The sequence below is a fragment of the Echinops telfairi genome, unplaced genomic scaffold, assembly GCF_000313985.2.
Source record: "Echinops telfairi isolate 266 unplaced genomic scaffold, ASM31398v2 ScPeMD7_7416;HRSCAF=8454, whole genome shotgun sequence".
NCBI classification, from domain to species: Eukaryota; Metazoa; Chordata; class Mammalia; order Afrosoricida; family Tenrecidae; genus Echinops; species Echinops telfairi.
Window position 1 is genome coordinate 4,753,656 of NW_022111316.1, and position 16,674 is coordinate 4,770,329.

The window sequence follows — 16,674 nt, forward strand, 5'->3', positions numbered from 1 at the left end:
GTCCCTGGGGTTGGGGGGTTGAAGCCTTTCACTTACCTGGCTTGTAGTGAGAACCACGTGTCAGGTGCCCGGGGAAGAAGTTGCTGGAAAGAGCTCCAGGAACTGATTAGAGATTGCAGCCAACGGCCTGGAAGTGGACATAACTGACCTCCTCTGGTTTCCTGATTGCCACGAGGCAGGGGTCAGACCAGGCTCCTCGGTCCATCCATCTTTACCTATTCTCACGCCCAGCGTTCCTCCCACACCATTTCTACCTGTGCTGGATTTGGTAACTCACTGCAATGGCCACCCCGATCTCACAGGCAGTACTCACAATTGAGGGGGGTTTATTAGGGAAGTCAATACAATAGGTTCCCACAACTCGGGGTCAGCAAATAGATACAGTCATTGGTCTCCGCCAGCAGCTCAGTCTCTCTGTTCTCAGCCCCTTGGCCATTTGGTAGCCAAGTCTCTCTCCGGTCTTCACGCTCTCATCCACCGTGCTCCCTTGGTCTTTGCCAGCCTGTCGCCCTGTCCTGCCCTTCCGTGTCTCCGGCAGATGAGAAGAAGGGACCCCAGAGTCTCGGTGCTTCTCCTCCGAGCCTTTGTGCCACAGTCCCAGTTGCATCTGGCTGCAGTGGCCTCTGCTATTTCAGAAGGAGACTTGGAACATGCTCGTCCAAGGTCCTTGGGGTTACTCTCGCTGCTGCTGCTTCAAAGATGGCTCATCTGGATGCCCGGGGGTGGTGGTAACAAAAAACGGACCACTCCCTTCTAGTAGTGTTGTGAATGCTCTGTTTGCATAGTTGCACCTAATCATTTGGTGGGAGTTACAGAAACTTGAGTCAAAAACCAAACTCGCTGCCACGGAGTGATGCTGTAGGAAAAGGTCAAACTGCCCCTGTGGATTTCTGAGGCTGTAACTCTTTATGGGAATAGAGAGTCCCATCTTTCTCCCGTGGTGCCTCTGGTGCTGTCGAACCACTGTCCTTGCAATTGGCAGCCGATGTGTAACCACTACCAGGGACGGGTAGTCGAGTCATGCTAAGGGTTTCATTCCACCACGGAGATCTTCGAGGAAGCCAGCTTTGAGAGGATGAGTGTGGAGGGGGAAGAGAAAGCCTGAAGGGAGAAGGTAGTGGGTGGTAGGAGATCCTAGATGTGGTCACCTGGGGAGAACATTTGGAAATCCAGACGCTCTGGGGGCTGGCACAATTGAGGGGGCAGGTGCATTCCAGGAACCTGTCACCCGGGGTCCTGAAGAAGCAGGCTAGTTGGGGAGAACCCCAGGGCTGGGATCCAAAATTGAATGTAGATTAGCTCCCCCAGGGAGTCCTGCAGGGACACCCTGTGAAGCCATCAGAGTTGTTTGGTGAGGACGGAGAACCAGGAGAGGTCTGTCGGGTGAGCGGATGGCTTTTACTTGGTCATCATCCACTTCATTCAGGTGGCTTCATGTCACTGACTGTGGCCAAAGAAGGTGACGGCTCGATGGCCCTTTTGAAGCTAATATTTCACCTCCTTATTGAGAATCCTCTGTGAGCCGAGCACTGTTCTAAGCACATTGTATCTGAGGTCATATTGAATCTTCGCAACCACCCAAGGACAGGCTACCCAATAGGACCTGGCAGCATTGGCCCTGTGGATTCCGGACTCGATAACTCTTCATGGAAGGAGGAGCCTCATCATTCTCCTGAAGATCGGCTGGTGCTTGTGAACCCCTGACATTGTGGTTTGAAGCTCAATGTACAATGTGTTGTAACCGACTCGATGGCCATGAGTTTAGTTTGGGGTTTGACCACTTAGTCAGGAGCCCATTGGGCTGATAATCACAAGGTCAGCTGTTCAAGCCACTAGTTATTCCTTGGGAGGAAAGATGAGGCTTTCTGCTCCTATAAAATGTACAGCCTTGGAAACTCACAGGGGCGGTCCTATCTGCCCTGTTGGGTCATGATGAATCGGAACTGACTCGATGGCAGTGAGGTTGTTTGTATTTCTTACTTACCAGTCACTGTTGAGTGGATTCCAGCTCCTGGTCACCCCGTGTGTCACAGTGGGACTGTGCTCCTTCGGGTTTGCAATGGCTGGGTTTTCAGGAAGAGATTACCAGGTCTTTCTTCTGAGGTGCCTCTGAGTGGGCTCGAACTGCCCACCTTTCATTTAGTGGCTGAGTATGATACCTTTGCACCACCCAGGGTGCAAACCGGGGCCTAGGAGGCTAAGCAACTTGTCCAAAGTCAGGCAACAGAAGGTGGAGCGGCAGAATTCAATTGACTGCAGAATCCTCTTGCTAGCCTACTCCATGGAAGATGCAGAGTTTTCAAATGTTTGGAAAAAATGAACTTAGAAAGAAGGGGAGCTTTCAGTGGTCCCTAAGGTTCTGTCTAGTTCCACTGTCTTTTACAGAGGAGGCACTAGCGAGAGATTGCTGAGTAAGGAGCTGGGGCTGAGCTGGGATGGGTTCCCAGGGCTCTGGACTCCAGGGCCCTCCCACTTCCTTCCTCAGGATGATCTGGGGAGCCCCACAAATAGCCCTGACGAACCCCCACACACAGACACTCCCCATTCCTTCCTGAGGCCTCTGCCCTTGGCCTTATCTGAGCCTCAAAGGTTCTAGCCTTTTCTTATTCCAGAAAAGCTGAGACATGGGCCCTCTTTCCCCAGTAGTTTACCTCATCTCTTACACACACACCTGCTTTTTGAAGCAAAATCTTTTTATCGTAAATTAGGTGGAATTTGCATATCAGCTCATTACCTTTTGCATTCCACAGTCCAAGCCACTAATCCGATTCTCCAGTGTCTACCCCCACCTGCTCCTCGACACCTCCTCCCGGCCCCCCGGAACCAGTAGCCTCTGTGCGACCCAAGTTACCCCTTGTGTTCTGCACTGTCCTATGCTTGCGCCCACTGCTGCAGCTGCTGTGGTCCACCCATCTCACTGAGGGTCGTCCTCATTTCACCCCCCCCTTTGCTTCACCGAGCCTGTTGTCCTCCAGGGACTGTTCCTTCCGAATCACATATCCCGAGGGGGCGAGACAAAGTCTCATCATCCTTTCCTTCTAACGAATATGCCGGCTATACTTCTTCCAAGACCGATTCACTTGCTTTCCTAGCGGTCCCTGGGACATTGCACATTCCCCACCCACACCAGAATTCGAAGGCATCAGTTCTTTGGGTCTCCGTTCTTCAGCGCCCAGCTCTCCCTGCATAGGAGGTACCGCGGTTTCCGAGTAGGGGAGAATGAACATAGAACCAAACACACACACACACACACACACACACACACACACACACACACTACAGGACTGCAGCACAAAATAGACACAGACAGAGATGGTACAAGCTGCAGCCCTGACAGACCACAGCACTTTATTCTTATCTACTAAATACTGGCAGTGTTCTCAGATAAGTTCGCTGTTCTCACGCTTGAATTTCTCATAGCCTTGAGAGAGTTTTGTATCTCAGCCCGTACTGCTCTTGTTTACTGCTACCAGGGAACACTGTTTGCAGCTGTTCCCCAAATTCCTTACCATTTGCAGTAAGGAAGCAGTTTGTGAGACCCAGCTAGGACAGACGTTTGCGCATTGTCCTAGACAGCTACATGACATGAGACACGGTGCTCCTTTCGTGGCTCCTTCAGGAGCGTCCAGTTTTCTCACACACGAGGTTCATGCACAAGAAACAGCTCGCGAGGTTCCCACCCCAGTCTGAGTGGCCCTGGGCAAGTTACTTGCAGACCGTGACCGTGAGCTTCCTCATCATGTGTTAGTAGGGGTGAGGGTTCATGAGACACAATCGTGGGGAAGGACTGTAGAGGGATTTGGACCCCTGTGTGACAGCGTTTCCAAGACTCAATATTAAGGGGAATAGAAAGCCTCATTTCCCCCCTGCCAGTGTTGCTGGTGGTTCGAAGTGCTAAAACCGTGGTTGGCAGCCCCGTTTGTTGGTGCTGCCACCCTTCCTCTGCCCCACTTGAGTGACTTCTTCAACCAGCTGTTCGAGAGTCTTCCCAGGAGGGGTGCAGAGGAGGCCTGGCACCCTGGGGTGGGGTGGGAGGAGAATCAGACCAGGCCTCCAGGAGGCCCAGAGTCAGTGCTGAGCAGCCCTGCCTGGAGCAGAGGTTGACCCCTGCCCTTTCCACAGAGCGAACCACCCTACAACCTCAAAGCCTTCAACGTGAGCCTCATCTTCCCAGAGGATTATCCCTTCAAGCCTCCCAAGATAAGATTCACCACCAAGATCTACCACCCCAATGTGGAGGAGAGCGGCCAGGTGTGCCTTCCCATCACCAGCAATGAGAACTGGAAGCCATGCACCAAGACCCGCCAAGGTAGGTGGGGAGGCACCTGGAGTGGAGGTGTTTGGTTTCCAGGGTGGTTTATTCTCAGTTCTTGCTTCACAATGCTGAACGAACTCACGTGGCAGAAGCACTTTTGAAAATCCAAGTAATTTTTATGAGGGAAAGGGAAGCTGCAGGTATGACAGTCTCAAAAAGTGCATGCTGCCTCTGAAAAATGCGCAAGGCTGCATAGCGGGGGAGGGGAGGGTGCAGGGGGGCGGCCGTGGGAAAGTTCTTGACTGAAAATGGCCATTTTAGGGGAGTGTGGACAAATACCTGGAAGGAATACCACAACGAGAGTATGGAACTAGGGTGTGGAGCCAAGAGCAGGAAATTTTAAGAGACCACCCTGAGAGAGAGGCCTGAGAGGGAGGGAGCTTGGGCCCTGAGAGGACGCAGGTAGTGCCCCTCCCCTCCTACCTGCAAGGGAACAGAGAGCTAGGCTGCCCTAGGCCTGCTTTTATCCCCTCTCTTCCCCATTGGCTGCGGTGGCATGGTTGAGGGTATTGACTGACCTTACTGGCTGAGTTTAGGTACCCCTGTGTGATGTAATATTGCTGGTGCCTAAGTGGGTGTACCCAGGTTTGCTTCCACCTGGGCCCAGGTGACTTGTGACTTTGGTCTGAGCATGCCCAGCTTTGGATTTCCCCCATAGGTATCTAATCAGTGTGCTTGATTTCTTTCCAACCCCTTTATTGTGGCATGGACAGGTAATTTTTGTTTAGTGCAGGTATTAGGGGGAGACAACCCCGTTTTGTCCCTATCTAGCTACCTTTCAGATGGGGGCTCCCCAGCTGATTGGGGTTGTTGTCATGTGCCCTCGGATCGGTTCTGACTTCGAGGGACTCCATGTGACACAGCAGAATGTTCTGCTGGACTCTTATGGGAACAGGTCTCCAGGCTTTCTCCCACAGAGCCGCCCCTCAAAACCAGACTCACTGCCATCGCATCCATGCCGACTCATAGCGACCCCATGGGTCAGGGTAGGACTGTCCCTGTGGGTTTCCAAGACTGTGACTTTTCAGAGGAGTAGACAGCCCCTTTCTTCTCCCAAGGAGTGGCTTCAAACTGCTGACCTTGTGGACTGGAGCCCAATTCATATCCACTACACCACCAGGGCTCCAAGTCTACAAGACAGGGACTCCATTCAATGCCTCCAGCAACCCCATGAAGATTGAGTGAAGTCCCTGCCATTAACATCAGTAGGCCAACCCCCTCGCTAGGGTCACAGAGGCCACAAGGGAAGAAAGACTTGCCCAAGGTCCCGGATGGAGGGCTTTGTCTTCTTATGCCAAGCAATCTCCCTCTAAAGCCAAGCTGCCCCTCTCTCCTAAGACCCCTGACATTGTCCTCCACACGCCTGCCCAGGTGCCAGCAGTGGGTGAGCAAGTGAGTAGTGGTCTCGTAGAGGTGAGCCAATTGCCTAAAGCCACACTGCTGGCACGTGGCAGACCTGAGACTTGAAGGGAGAAACCCGATGGATCTCCTTCACCCCCTTCATGGGTGGTATCTCTGTTAGAGTAGACCAACCTCTCTAACATCTGTGGGGGTCCGTAAGAGCAATTGTACGGTTATAATATATAGAGATCATAGTAAAGTCATGGAAGATAGGAGAGGTAGAAGATAGAATAAAGGAGTCAGACACATTTCGTGGTAGCATGCTCACCTCCTGGGCGGCCATGATCTTAGCAGCCAGGTCCGCGCAGAGAGCAGGTATTGGAGAGGGGAGAGGAGTGAGTCCCCTTTATTTCTGACCAAGGCCTATATATACTTAGGGGCATGCACACACACCCCCCCCCATTACAGGTAACCACATACATCACAGGAAGGGGCTGTGCAATAGGCATATGCATCACAGGAAGGGGATGAGCTAGGGGTGTACACGTAATAGGAAGGGAGAGGGATTAAGGGCACACATGTGACAAGATGGGTGTACCCTAGACTCAAGATGGTAGCCTAGCCGTGATCATCCTTGAGTGGGCTCCACCTTGACTCTGGGCTCTCCTTCAGGGAGGCAGTCACTATCCTTATCAAATGGGTGTGAGGCCCACCTATGGCAGGACTGACATAAGTCTGATTGCTCTGGATGGCTGAATGCCTTCAGGGAGAATACCTCCAAATATGCGACCTCCCACCATGCTATTGCAAACAGCTTCTTAGGCTTGGCACATATTTGGGGAAGACAACCTGGGGAGAAGCCTTTTTGCATTGCCCACATCTCTGAAGCTGTAGTTTGAAAACCACTGGGAGAACCAGTCAAAACTTCAGGTCTTCTCGGCTCAGAGATGAGTGGGGCATTTGGTTGACTGTAGAACCATCCTTTTGGGAGAACGACTGGGCTTTCTACTCCCATAAAGAGTTAAAGTCACAGAAACTCCCGGGGACCGTTCTACCCTGTCCTATAGGTTGACATTGACTTGATGGCAGTGATTTAGTTGAGAGTCATCCTAAGAGAAGCCCGGGTGGCATAATGGGTTCCCAGTGGGCTGCCAGCTTCAATGTTGGCAGTTCAAAATCCACCAACCGATCTGTGGGAGAAAGAGGAGGCTTTCTACTCCCATAAAGAATTACACTCTCGGAAACCTACAGGGTCAGTTCTGCCCTGTCCTACAGGGTCGTTGTGAGTCGGCATGGACTCGGTGGCAGTGAGTTTGGTGTGGGTTTGAGAGAGTCATCTTGGGTGGTGCAAAGGGTGAAGTACTCCACCACAAGCCCCGAAACTGGCCATTTAAAGTTCTGCCCAGAAGCACTTTGCAAGTAAGGCCTGGCAATCTGCAACTGTACGGAGCACAGCTCTACTCTGCACCCATGGGCTCATCATGAGTTGTCTGGACAGCCACCACCGCCACCAAGAGTCATCCCATGAGATGAGCCCCCTGAGGGGCGGGGCATGGCATTTCTGGGGACCCAGGGTGGGGCTCCGAAGCCTCCCTTCCTGGAGGTTTCTCCACCACTCTGATGTCCTGATTTAGCTTCTCTCCCCAGTCCTGGAGGCCCTCAACATGATGGTGAATCAACCAGATCTGGGGCAGCCCCTGAGGATAGAACTTGCCGAAATGCTGACACAGAACCGGAAGCAGTTCTACCAGAGTGCCCAGAAGTTCACTCTCTCCTACGGAGTGCCGCGGCCCACCTAAACCACGTCTGGCCGCTCTCTGCACCAGGCCCTATTGGCATGGTGTGCAGCTACATCTCCGACTGGGTCCTCTTTCCTTCCTAGCTTGTTCATCGTTGGTTGGTTTGGGATGGGGGTGTCTGTGTGTGGAACCACTCCCAGGCTCACCTAACCACAGGTGCCCCCGCTGCACTCCTCCCCATCTCCCACCAGAGCGGGAGATGTTGAGGACCAACCAGCCCCCCTTTGGCTCTCTGTCTGGGAATCCTGCCCATGCCCACTCTGTCTGTGTTGGGGTATGGGTCCAAGCCAGTGGGAGGAAACAGGCCCCACAGCCAAGTACCATCCACCTGGGCCTGGGCTTCTTTGTGGGGGAGGGGGAGGCAGGGTAGGGGCAGGAGGGAAGTGGGCCGATGGATGAAGGCACGGCTGGGAAGGAACCATGTTGACAGTGGAGTGCGGGATTGAAGTCCGCCACACTAGGAGTTCATCTTCTCTTTTCCTTTCCATGGACGCTCCACAAGCGGAAGATTCTGACTTCCCAGATTCCCACTTCCATCCAGGAGCCTGACCGCTCGCTGTCCCACAAGGTGGCGAGTTGCCTGGGGCCAGTTCTCAAGTCTTCCCAGCCTCCCTTTCCAGCATCCAGTCCTCCAGGGGGTGCCATGGAAACCCTTGAGATTGCACAGTCATTAAAATGCCGATGAATTCTGCAGTCCGGCTGAGTCTCCATTGAGTGGATGGGAGGATCTCATGGGGGTGGGGGTTGGGGGGGGGAGAAGACTGGGGAGGGCAAGCTTGGCTGCCATCTGAGGAAGGTGTGGCCCTGCTTCTTATAGGCTCACAGCTCACCTGGCCTTGAGCCTCATGATCCTTAAACATGGAAGAAGCTAGCTGCCAAGGCATGGGCCATCCTTGGCTAGAGGGGCTCTCTAAAGATCCACAGGGTAACAGCACCTGTTGCATAGATGACACAGCTGAGGCCCAGGGTGCTGCAGTGGGTGGCTGGGGTCCACGTAGCTCATCAGGAAGCACTGGTGGAACAATGGTTAAACAGTCTAGTGCTGAGTCCAAGGCCATCGATCCAGCCCATCAGCAACTCCTTGAGCAAAAAGACCTGGTAACTTGCTCTGGTCAAGATTACGGACCAGGGACCCAAGCCCTAGAGGCAGTCTATTTGGTCTTCTAGGATCCCTGTGATTTGGAATCACAGGGCCGACAACAACAACACACTGGCAACCAGTGCCCAGCCCACACCTCCTGCATGGTGTCACCATGCTGGCCACAGCTGCTCCTATCAGCAGTTCTGTTCCCAAAGTCTGCTAAAGCAGGCAGGATTGTAGCAGCCCAGGGGTCCTTCTCCAGTGGGCAATGGAAAAACACAAGCAAGCCAGAACTAACACCCCCGTTGTTGGAACTGGAGGCAGACCTTGGTGGTTGTGGTCTGGGGGAGCTACTGGAAGTGGGAGACAGGTTGGGGGTGGGTGTGGGTGGGAAGGAGACTGTCTTCAGTCCAGGGAACCACTCAGGCCTCCCGCTAGCTGAGTTTGGGTGAGACTGCTGGAGAATCTCCCACTCCAGCCGCTGCCCTGAATCCGCTCCTCTGGGAGACTTGGGCAACGTGGAAAGAGCAAGAGGGAGTCAGAAAATGCCCCGCTGACGGGTTGAGTGGGAATGTGAGGTTTGCATCGGTCTATGCACACTGGTCGTTTGGGGCCCATGCTTTTGGGTTCTCATGTAATCCTCCCAAGGGCCCCACGAGGTCAGAATCCTGACCTCCAGTCTCAGGGAGGTCAGTCCACTCACCTGAGGCCACATAGCTGCTGGTGAATGGTGGGACCCAGAGTGACTCCCAGCGAGGCTGGTGTCCAGCTCACACCCATGAGGGTGCTATCCTTCCAAGCACTGGGACAGGTGTTCAGAAGACAGTACCAGGTGACAACAGAGGAGACAGACTCCTGGGGTTGGGATGGGACAGGTCCCTGGTGTGGTGGGGGTGTGTAGGGAGGGAGTCAGAGGGGCCAGACTGCATTTTACAAAAGTATTTTTAATGGTGGACTCTTTGCTCTGAGAGGAGTGGAAGTGAGTGGGCTGCGTAGCTTGGCGCCCTGCCTGCCACCACCCACAGCACTGGGGCCCCTCACTTCTTCTTGGTCTTCACCAGGCCCTTCTGCACGAGGCTGCGGTACAGCTCCTGGATGTAGGTGTAGATGCACTTGGAGTCTGGCACCGCCAGCCGGACCATGTCATCCACCTCCAGCAGCTGGGCACAGTCTGCCAGCTTCCTGCAGGGCGGGGGTGAGGGTGGGCGAGAAGCTGAGGTCGAAGAGAAGGGGTAAAGCAGCCCAGTGCAGATGAGAGCCTCACAGTGATGTAGGGAGAACTGGGAGACCCTCCATCTACTATCTCCTGGCCCAGGTGAGAAAACCAAGGTTGGGACAGGAGTCAAGACACATAGCCAATCTGGTCTGACTGCTAAGCCCAGGTTTCCATCACATGGGAGGAGGACCCTCCCATCGGGTTCTGCATTAGCCCACTCTCCCACAGACAGCTGTATCTGCCCTCTGGGCCCAGGGAACCCCTTGGGCAAGGCTTCTCAGGGCAAACTAAAGGGCTGGCATCCAGAATGCCGGCTGACCCCTGCTGCGTTCATTCCTTCACATATCAACTAAAGGGCTGCTATGGGCCAAAGGAGCCTTGGTGGCGGAGAGGCTAAGGGCACAGCTGCACACAATGTTTGAATCCACGCAGCGAGCGGCTCCTGGTGATCTACTTCCCTAAAAATCACTCCCTGCCTCACCTCCCTTTGAGTGGCTGATGGGTTTGAACCACTGCCCTTGCGGTCAGCAGCCCAATTTGCCAGCCACCAGGACTCCTTTCTGTAAAGACTACAGCCTCGTCTTTTCATAACCCTGTCCACGTAGGATCTCTGGGCAGACAGCCTCCTTACTCTCCCAAGGAGCAGCTGATGGTGGTTTGAACTACCCACCGACCTTGCAGTTGTTAGCAGCCCCGCCTTATCCCACAGCTCCCCCAGGCCTCCATGTGGTGTACTGCATGGACTGCATTCGCCCTGCCGCGCCACCCATGCCCATCCTGGGATAAATCCTCCTTGGTCCTGATGTGTAAGCTTTGCTGTCTTCTTTAAGTTCTTGCTTTGGCAGCAGCTTGCTGGGAACTTTCGAATCCGTGTTGCGTCGTTTTCTTGTGTCTTTGGCTTTGGTATCGGGGTGATGCTAACCTTATAGAATGGGTTCTATGAGGCTCTTCTATTGGGGGAAAGTTTAAGGGTTGGAAGCACTTCTGTATGTTTGGTAGAATTCGCTCAAAGTCGTCTGTGCGTGCAGATGCTGTGTGCTTCGTGGCTGTGGAGTCGATTCTGATCATGTGTGCAGAGCTCAACTGCTTCCGAGCATTTCCAAGGCTGTGATTGTTCACCAGCAAATTGCCATACCTGTCCTCTGAGGGGCCTCTGGCGGGGTGGGAGGCAGGATTTTCAAACCCCCAACCTCTGGCTTGTCATTGAGCTCTCCCCCATGAAGCCATCTGATACGGGACTTTTCAGGTGGGGAGGGTGTTACTGTGTTAGAGAGGGGTCTATTGTTCTATAATGTGGTGCTAGGAAAGACTTGGAGCCTCGTGATGTCGTAAGTTCTGCATTGGGCTGCTAACTGCAAAGTCAGCAGATCAAACTCACCAGCTGCTCCTCGGGAGAAAGGGGAGCCTTTAAAACCCCTGCCTATAAAGGGCGGCACTCTCGGGAACTCACAGGCGTGGCTCAGCTCTGACCTACAGGGTCACTGAGAGTCGGAATCAACTCCATGGCAGAGTGTTTTTTTGAGGGAAGGTTTTAAGAGAGCGAGCCATGTGCCCATCTGGGGAAGAGGATTCCAGGCAGATGGAATAGCTCAGCATCGAGTGCTTGGCATGTTTGAGGAACCCGGCACAGGCTCGTTTTTTTCTGTTTAACATAAACCCTCCCAGCTGGCCTTTGAGGCCTGTGTTACTCCTGGTTTGGCTGAGCCCAGTCAGAGCTAACACCATTAAGTTCTCATGCCCATGTGCTGGGGCAGTGCCAGCAGCTTCTTCGTGAATGGTCTTATTTACTCTCCCTTGCATCCTCACGGAGTCCTGGTGGCACTGTTGACTAGGTGACAGACTGCTAACTGTAAGGTTGGAGGTTCAAGCTCACCAGTCACTCTGCTCCTGCAAAGATTTGCAGTCTTGGAAACCCTAGGGTGGCTGTGAGTTGGCATTGGCTCGATGGCAGTAGGTTTTCAGCTTTGGTTCCTTCCGTAAGGAGCCCTCGTGACACGGTGGGTTCGGGGTTGGACTGCTAACTTTAGATCATTGGTTCTAACCCATCCGCTGCTCCGAGGAAGAAAGACAAGGCTGCCTGCTCCTATAAAGATGGTCAGTCATGGAAATCCTATTGGGCGGCCCTACTCTGTCCTACAGGCCTGGGGAGTCAGAGTTGACGGTGGATTTGGTCTTTTGGTTTGGTTTTCATCCTCAACCAGCAGAAAGTGAACTGGAAGATTGAAGTGTACTGGTAATTTGCCCAAGGTCAAGGTGAGAGATAGCCAGGACTCCACCCTGGGGCCATCTGACTCCCTCTGGCTTAGCATCTTGGCCCACTGAAGCCAGCTGTGAGTGCTGGACGTAGGGGACTAGGGCCCCGTGGAAATCCTCTCCTGGACAGAGAAAGACAGCTGGCCGGAAACCTAAGCCAGCGTGGCTGAGGGGTACTGGCTAGAGGGTTTTCGAAGAATGAGACAGACGCTCCACAGCCAATACACTGGTGGGCTCCCGGGTGAGTATTCGGGTGCTGCCCCCCTACACGGGAGAGGCTAGCCATTCCCACTGAGATTGGGATCCAGGGTGAACTCCCCCAGCAGCACTGCTGACCAAGCCCACTGGGGACCCCAGGGCCCCTTGCGCTCTGTCACCTCCATAGACTCATGGGGGAGTTCTGAATCAGGGCCAGTAAGATGTGATGGCCGCGGCAGGGGCCCTTATTTCTCCCACAGCGCATGCACCAAACCTGCTCACTGTATGTACCACCCACAACCGTGACATCCTTCCTTATGCAAACGAAGAGCTTGCGGGAAGTGCTTCCTGTGGGTTAGGCGCCAGGACAGTGGCTTTACTGAATTACCTTCCTTACCCCTCCCCCTAGGCCCCTTCACCGAGGAGTCATTCCTAGTTTAGAGCTCAGCCCAGGGAGGCTCAGAGAGGGAAGGGAGCCTCTCCAGGTGACGCAGCTGCAAGCGACAGTCAGACTCGGACCCCAAATCTTTGCAGTCGCACTGCCTCACTTCCAATATCGATTAGTACGTTAGGTGTTAGGCACTTTGGCTACTTAGCGAAGGGTTGGAGGTTGGAGTCCACCTAGATGGCCCACGGAAGAAAGGCCTGGCGATTTACTTCTGGGGTGGGAGGGGGAAGAAAGAAAGAAGATCAGCCTTGCCTGGACCCCCCTGTGGCGCTCAGTTCTACGCAGGCACACTCCGGGGCGCCATGCCTCTGGGTCACCCCATCCACAGCAGGTACGATCGGTGGCGGAGTCTTTCAGGATGTAACCCGAGTGAGTGTCTCTCTCCCCGTGGACCTGGCGCTGCCACATGCTGGTTCCCAAAATGACTGCGTGGCCACCTCGTCCATTGGACGCCTCCCCATCGCGGGCTGCCCTCGCCCCCGTCCCCACCCGGGCTTACTCTGCGGTGGCGAAGGCCAGCGTGAAGTTGTGTCGCCGTTGTGTGGGGTCCAGCGCCGCGTAGTCAAAGGCGTCGGGGAAGAACTTGTGGATGAGGGCGCAGAAGGCCATGCCACTACTCCAGCTGGACGAGAAGTTCTGGATGTCCACGTGCTGGGGGCGGGGCCAGGGGCGTGGTCAGCCGCGGCCACCGGGCCTCGGAGGGGGCCACTTGACCCCCTTCACACTCTCTGGGCTTGGCCCCTCTCTGGCCCCTCCACCCTGGGAAGGGCCTCCTGCTCACCTCGTATTTCTTGGTCATGGCCCGACACCACTCCAAGAGCATTTGCTTGACCCCGCCAATGGCCGCTCCTGCCGCCTTGGGGTTCCGGAACAGGGCCGTGGGGCCCGAGGCTGCCCTAGAGAGGGGTTGTCAGCCAGGCCAGGACTGAGCCCGTCCCCCCACTCCCCCATGTCAGCCCCGCTTGGCTTGGGCTCTTCTTCTGCCCCTGGCCTCCTTCCACCCTGGTGGTTCCAGCGGTGGCCTGTGCCTACCCGCCAAACTTGTCCACGATGGCTTTGCGGTTCTGCGCACGGGGGCCCCGCCGGGTAGGCGCTGACACCCTGCGCTCCGGGGCCTTCTCCTTCTTCTTCTCCTCCAGGGGTAGGGGCTCCGTGGGACTCAGGGGCGCGTCGCTGGGAGATGACTCACTGTGAAGGAAAGTCCAGAGAACAAAGAGAGGGGCTGGGGGAGGTCCCTGGACTGGACAGGGCTAGAGGCAGGGGTCAGTCACTGCAGTGGACAGGGCCGCGTGGTGTGTGGCCGATTCCTGAAGCTCATCCACTGGGCCCCCAGTGAGGGCTGGGAAGGAAGGAGCTGGGCCTAACCTCCAGGATGTGGGGGGCATCTTGAACCGAACAAGGGCAAGCCTGAGGGCTGACCTGAGTCTGAATTCTGACTTTGCCTCTGAGTTGCTGTGTGATCTTGGGACGGTCCCATCACTTCTCTGAGCCTCAGCTTCCTCCTCGTCCGTAAAATGTGGGCAAGAGAACCCATCAAACAAGATGGTTCTAAGGGCCACAGGAGGGCTCAGGGGATAGTCGTGGGTTATCTTCTCCTAGGAAGACCCTCAATGAAATGGATTGACACAGGGGCTGCCACCGTGGGCTTCAAATGTTGTGAGAACTATGGGTGTAATGCACGGCCAGACAACGTTCTGTCCTGTTGTACACAGGTCGCTATGAGTTGGAACCTATTGGATGGCACCTGACAATAACAATATATTTCTCTAGGAGTTGCTGGTGGGGTAGTGGTTACGAGTTGGTGGCTAACCTTCAGGTTAGCGGTTCAAAACCACCAACTGCTTCTCAGGAGAAAGGGCTTTCTACTCTTAGAGAGTTACAGTCTCAGAAACTCACCGGGGCAGTTCTACCCTGTCCCATAGGGTCCCTGTGAGTTGGCATCGTCTTGATGGCAGTGCGTTTGAGTTGAGAGGACCTGCTCGGTAGCGCACAAGATGAGCTGCTGCGCTGTTAGCTGAAAGGTCGGCAGTTTGAATCTACCCAGGGGCACCTCGGAAGAAAGGCTTGGCGATCTGCTTCGGAAAGGTCCCAGCCATGAGGACCCTGTGGAGCCACAGCTCTGTCCTGCACCCTGGGTCGCTAAGAGTCAGTCAACTCAACGGCAGCTAGTCTGGTGTGGTGGTTAGATTTTATGCCCCCTTGACTTTGTACGAACGTGTCGGGGTGGAATCCAACCTGACAATCAGGTCACAGCCTGATGGTGCTTCCTGAGAAGTGTGACCTCTTTATAAGAGACACACCGGGGACTCCTCTCTTCTGCCCCCTTTGTCTTGCCTGCTGGGACTCGGTGTCTGCCTCCCGGGGTGGCCCCATGTGGACCGCTGACCCTGGCAGCCAACCTCGAAGCTGTCTGCACCCTGCCAGGTTCCCATCCACCTTGGATCCACGAAACTGCACCCACTGACCTGTGACCCTCCTGCTCCCTCTTCACCTTTTGGCATCATTGGTCTGCAGCAACACAAGTCGGAAGAGGGTGCTGGCTAGCTTCGAACCTGTGGACTTGAGTTAGACTGGGCTCGGATGCCATGTTGATATGAAATGACTTCTGGAGATTGCGTTCTTTCTTCTACAGATGTGAGTGTCACTGGTTTGGTTTCTCCAGACAACCCAGCCGGACACATCTCGTTTGCTTTGCTTAGGCTTCTGTCCCTGGGATGGTAAGTGATCAGGAGCTTGCTTACGGCTCAATCTAAAGAAAGTTTCTCCTAATCACTAAAGTTGCGCAGTGGCAAGACTAAGGCTGTCATTGTAGCCAGACCTACCAGGCACCCAGGAACCCTAGGGTCACGGTGGGCGAAGGGTGGGGCTGCTAACCCCAAGATCAGCAGCTCAAAATCACTAGCTGCTCCACCACCAGTTTGAAACCACGAGCTGCTCCTAAGGAGAAAGAGGAGTCTTCCTGCTTCTGTGAAGATGTATGGCCTTGGACATGCATGGCCTTGGTGGTGGTGCGGGGCAGTTCTACTGTGCCCTAGAGGGTCAGTATGAGTCAGAGTCAACTCGATGGTAGTGATTTTTTTTTTTTTAGGAGCACACACCAGGCACTAAGCTAAGTGCTTTGCACACATTGCATCATCTAAGCCCCCGAAGGATCTGATCAGATCAGTGGAACTGCTCTGTGGCCACTGTACTGATGAGAAGAGAAGAGGCTCAGTGACATGGCCAAGGTCACACAGCAGGTAGGTGGCAGAGCCACTGTCCAGACTCATGCTCATAGGGACGATGCTGATGCCTGGGAAGAAGACGTCAGCAGAGGTGGGAGGTGGACCAGGCATCCATCATCTGGCCTTCTCCAGCTGGCTCCTGTGCTTTCCTGGGCTCTGCCCTGAGGTAGGGGGCTGAATGCAAGAGTCCTGGGGTAGCGCCAGACCAGGTGTTGGGAGGCAGGGACAGATTGGGGTGATGGTCGACTTTAAAGAGAACAGATGGCAGGGGGCATTGGAACAGAGGTTGACATTACCTGGCTGAAGGACTGGTCTCTCCAGAAGCCTCAATATCTGGCCCCATTCCATCTGGGGAAAAGGAGAAGCGTTGGAGAGAGAGAAGCTGGGAATACCACAGCAGGCTTCCTGCACCACCACCACCCCACCACCCCCAGACTCCCAGGGCTGCCCCTGTAGTGCCCAACCCTGGGCCCTAAGCTCTCACTCACCAGGACTGAAATCGTGACCTTCCTCTGTGGGACTCTCAGGCCACTCCTCGGGTGAGCTGGGGACCACACTTGCCCCTTCCTCTGGTTCTCCCTCCACAGAGTGGTCCTGCTCCTCACTGGCACCACCGAGCGCCTGGAATGAACATGATCTAGGCTTTGGGAGACCTTCAGAAAGGCATGAAGGTAACCGGAGGGGCAGGGCTTCCTCCCTCCCCACGGAGCCTCTAGACTTCACTTTTCCAAAGAAATAAGGCAGGAAGGCTTTGCTCCTCAAGCTCAGGAAACATGGCTTCCCCCTCCCATAAGATCTC

At 54.7% G+C, this 16,674-nt stretch overlaps 2 protein-coding genes across 3 annotated transcripts in view; one reads left to right on the forward strand and one right to left on the reverse strand.

The window, feature by feature from the left end:
- UBE2L6 (ubiquitin conjugating enzyme E2 L6) overlaps window positions 1-8,148 on the forward strand; it is a 16,673-nt gene extending 8,525 nt beyond the window's left edge. The window contains exons 3-5 of one of the 2 annotated variants that reach the window (XM_045297065.1): window positions 4,123-4,309; window positions 7,304-7,496; window positions 7,958-8,148. In XM_045297065.1, coding sequence (XP_045153000.1) covers window positions 4,123-4,309; window positions 7,304-7,455 — 339 coding nt within the window. In that variant the 3' untranslated portion in view covers window positions 7,456-7,496; window positions 7,958-8,148. Of the gene's footprint in view, window positions 1-4,122; window positions 4,310-7,303 lie in introns of both variants that reach the window. The other variant, XM_004714906.2, reaches the window with a different exon arrangement.
- Window positions 8,149-9,573: 1,425 nt separating this feature from the next.
- The window catches only part of SMTNL1 (smoothelin like 1), a 13,630-nt gene continuing 6,529 nt past the window's right edge, over window positions 9,574-16,674 (reverse strand). The window contains exons 3-8 of the mRNA XM_045297100.1: window positions 16,364-16,496; window positions 16,172-16,223; window positions 13,684-13,839; window positions 13,433-13,547; window positions 13,151-13,302; window positions 9,574-9,718 (exon numbers count right to left, since the gene is read on the reverse strand). Coding sequence (XP_045153035.1) covers window positions 9,574-9,718; window positions 13,151-13,302; window positions 13,433-13,547; window positions 13,684-13,839; window positions 16,172-16,223; window positions 16,364-16,496 — 753 coding nt within the window. The remainder of the gene's footprint in view (window positions 9,719-13,150; window positions 13,303-13,432; window positions 13,548-13,683; window positions 13,840-16,171; window positions 16,224-16,363; window positions 16,497-16,674) is intronic.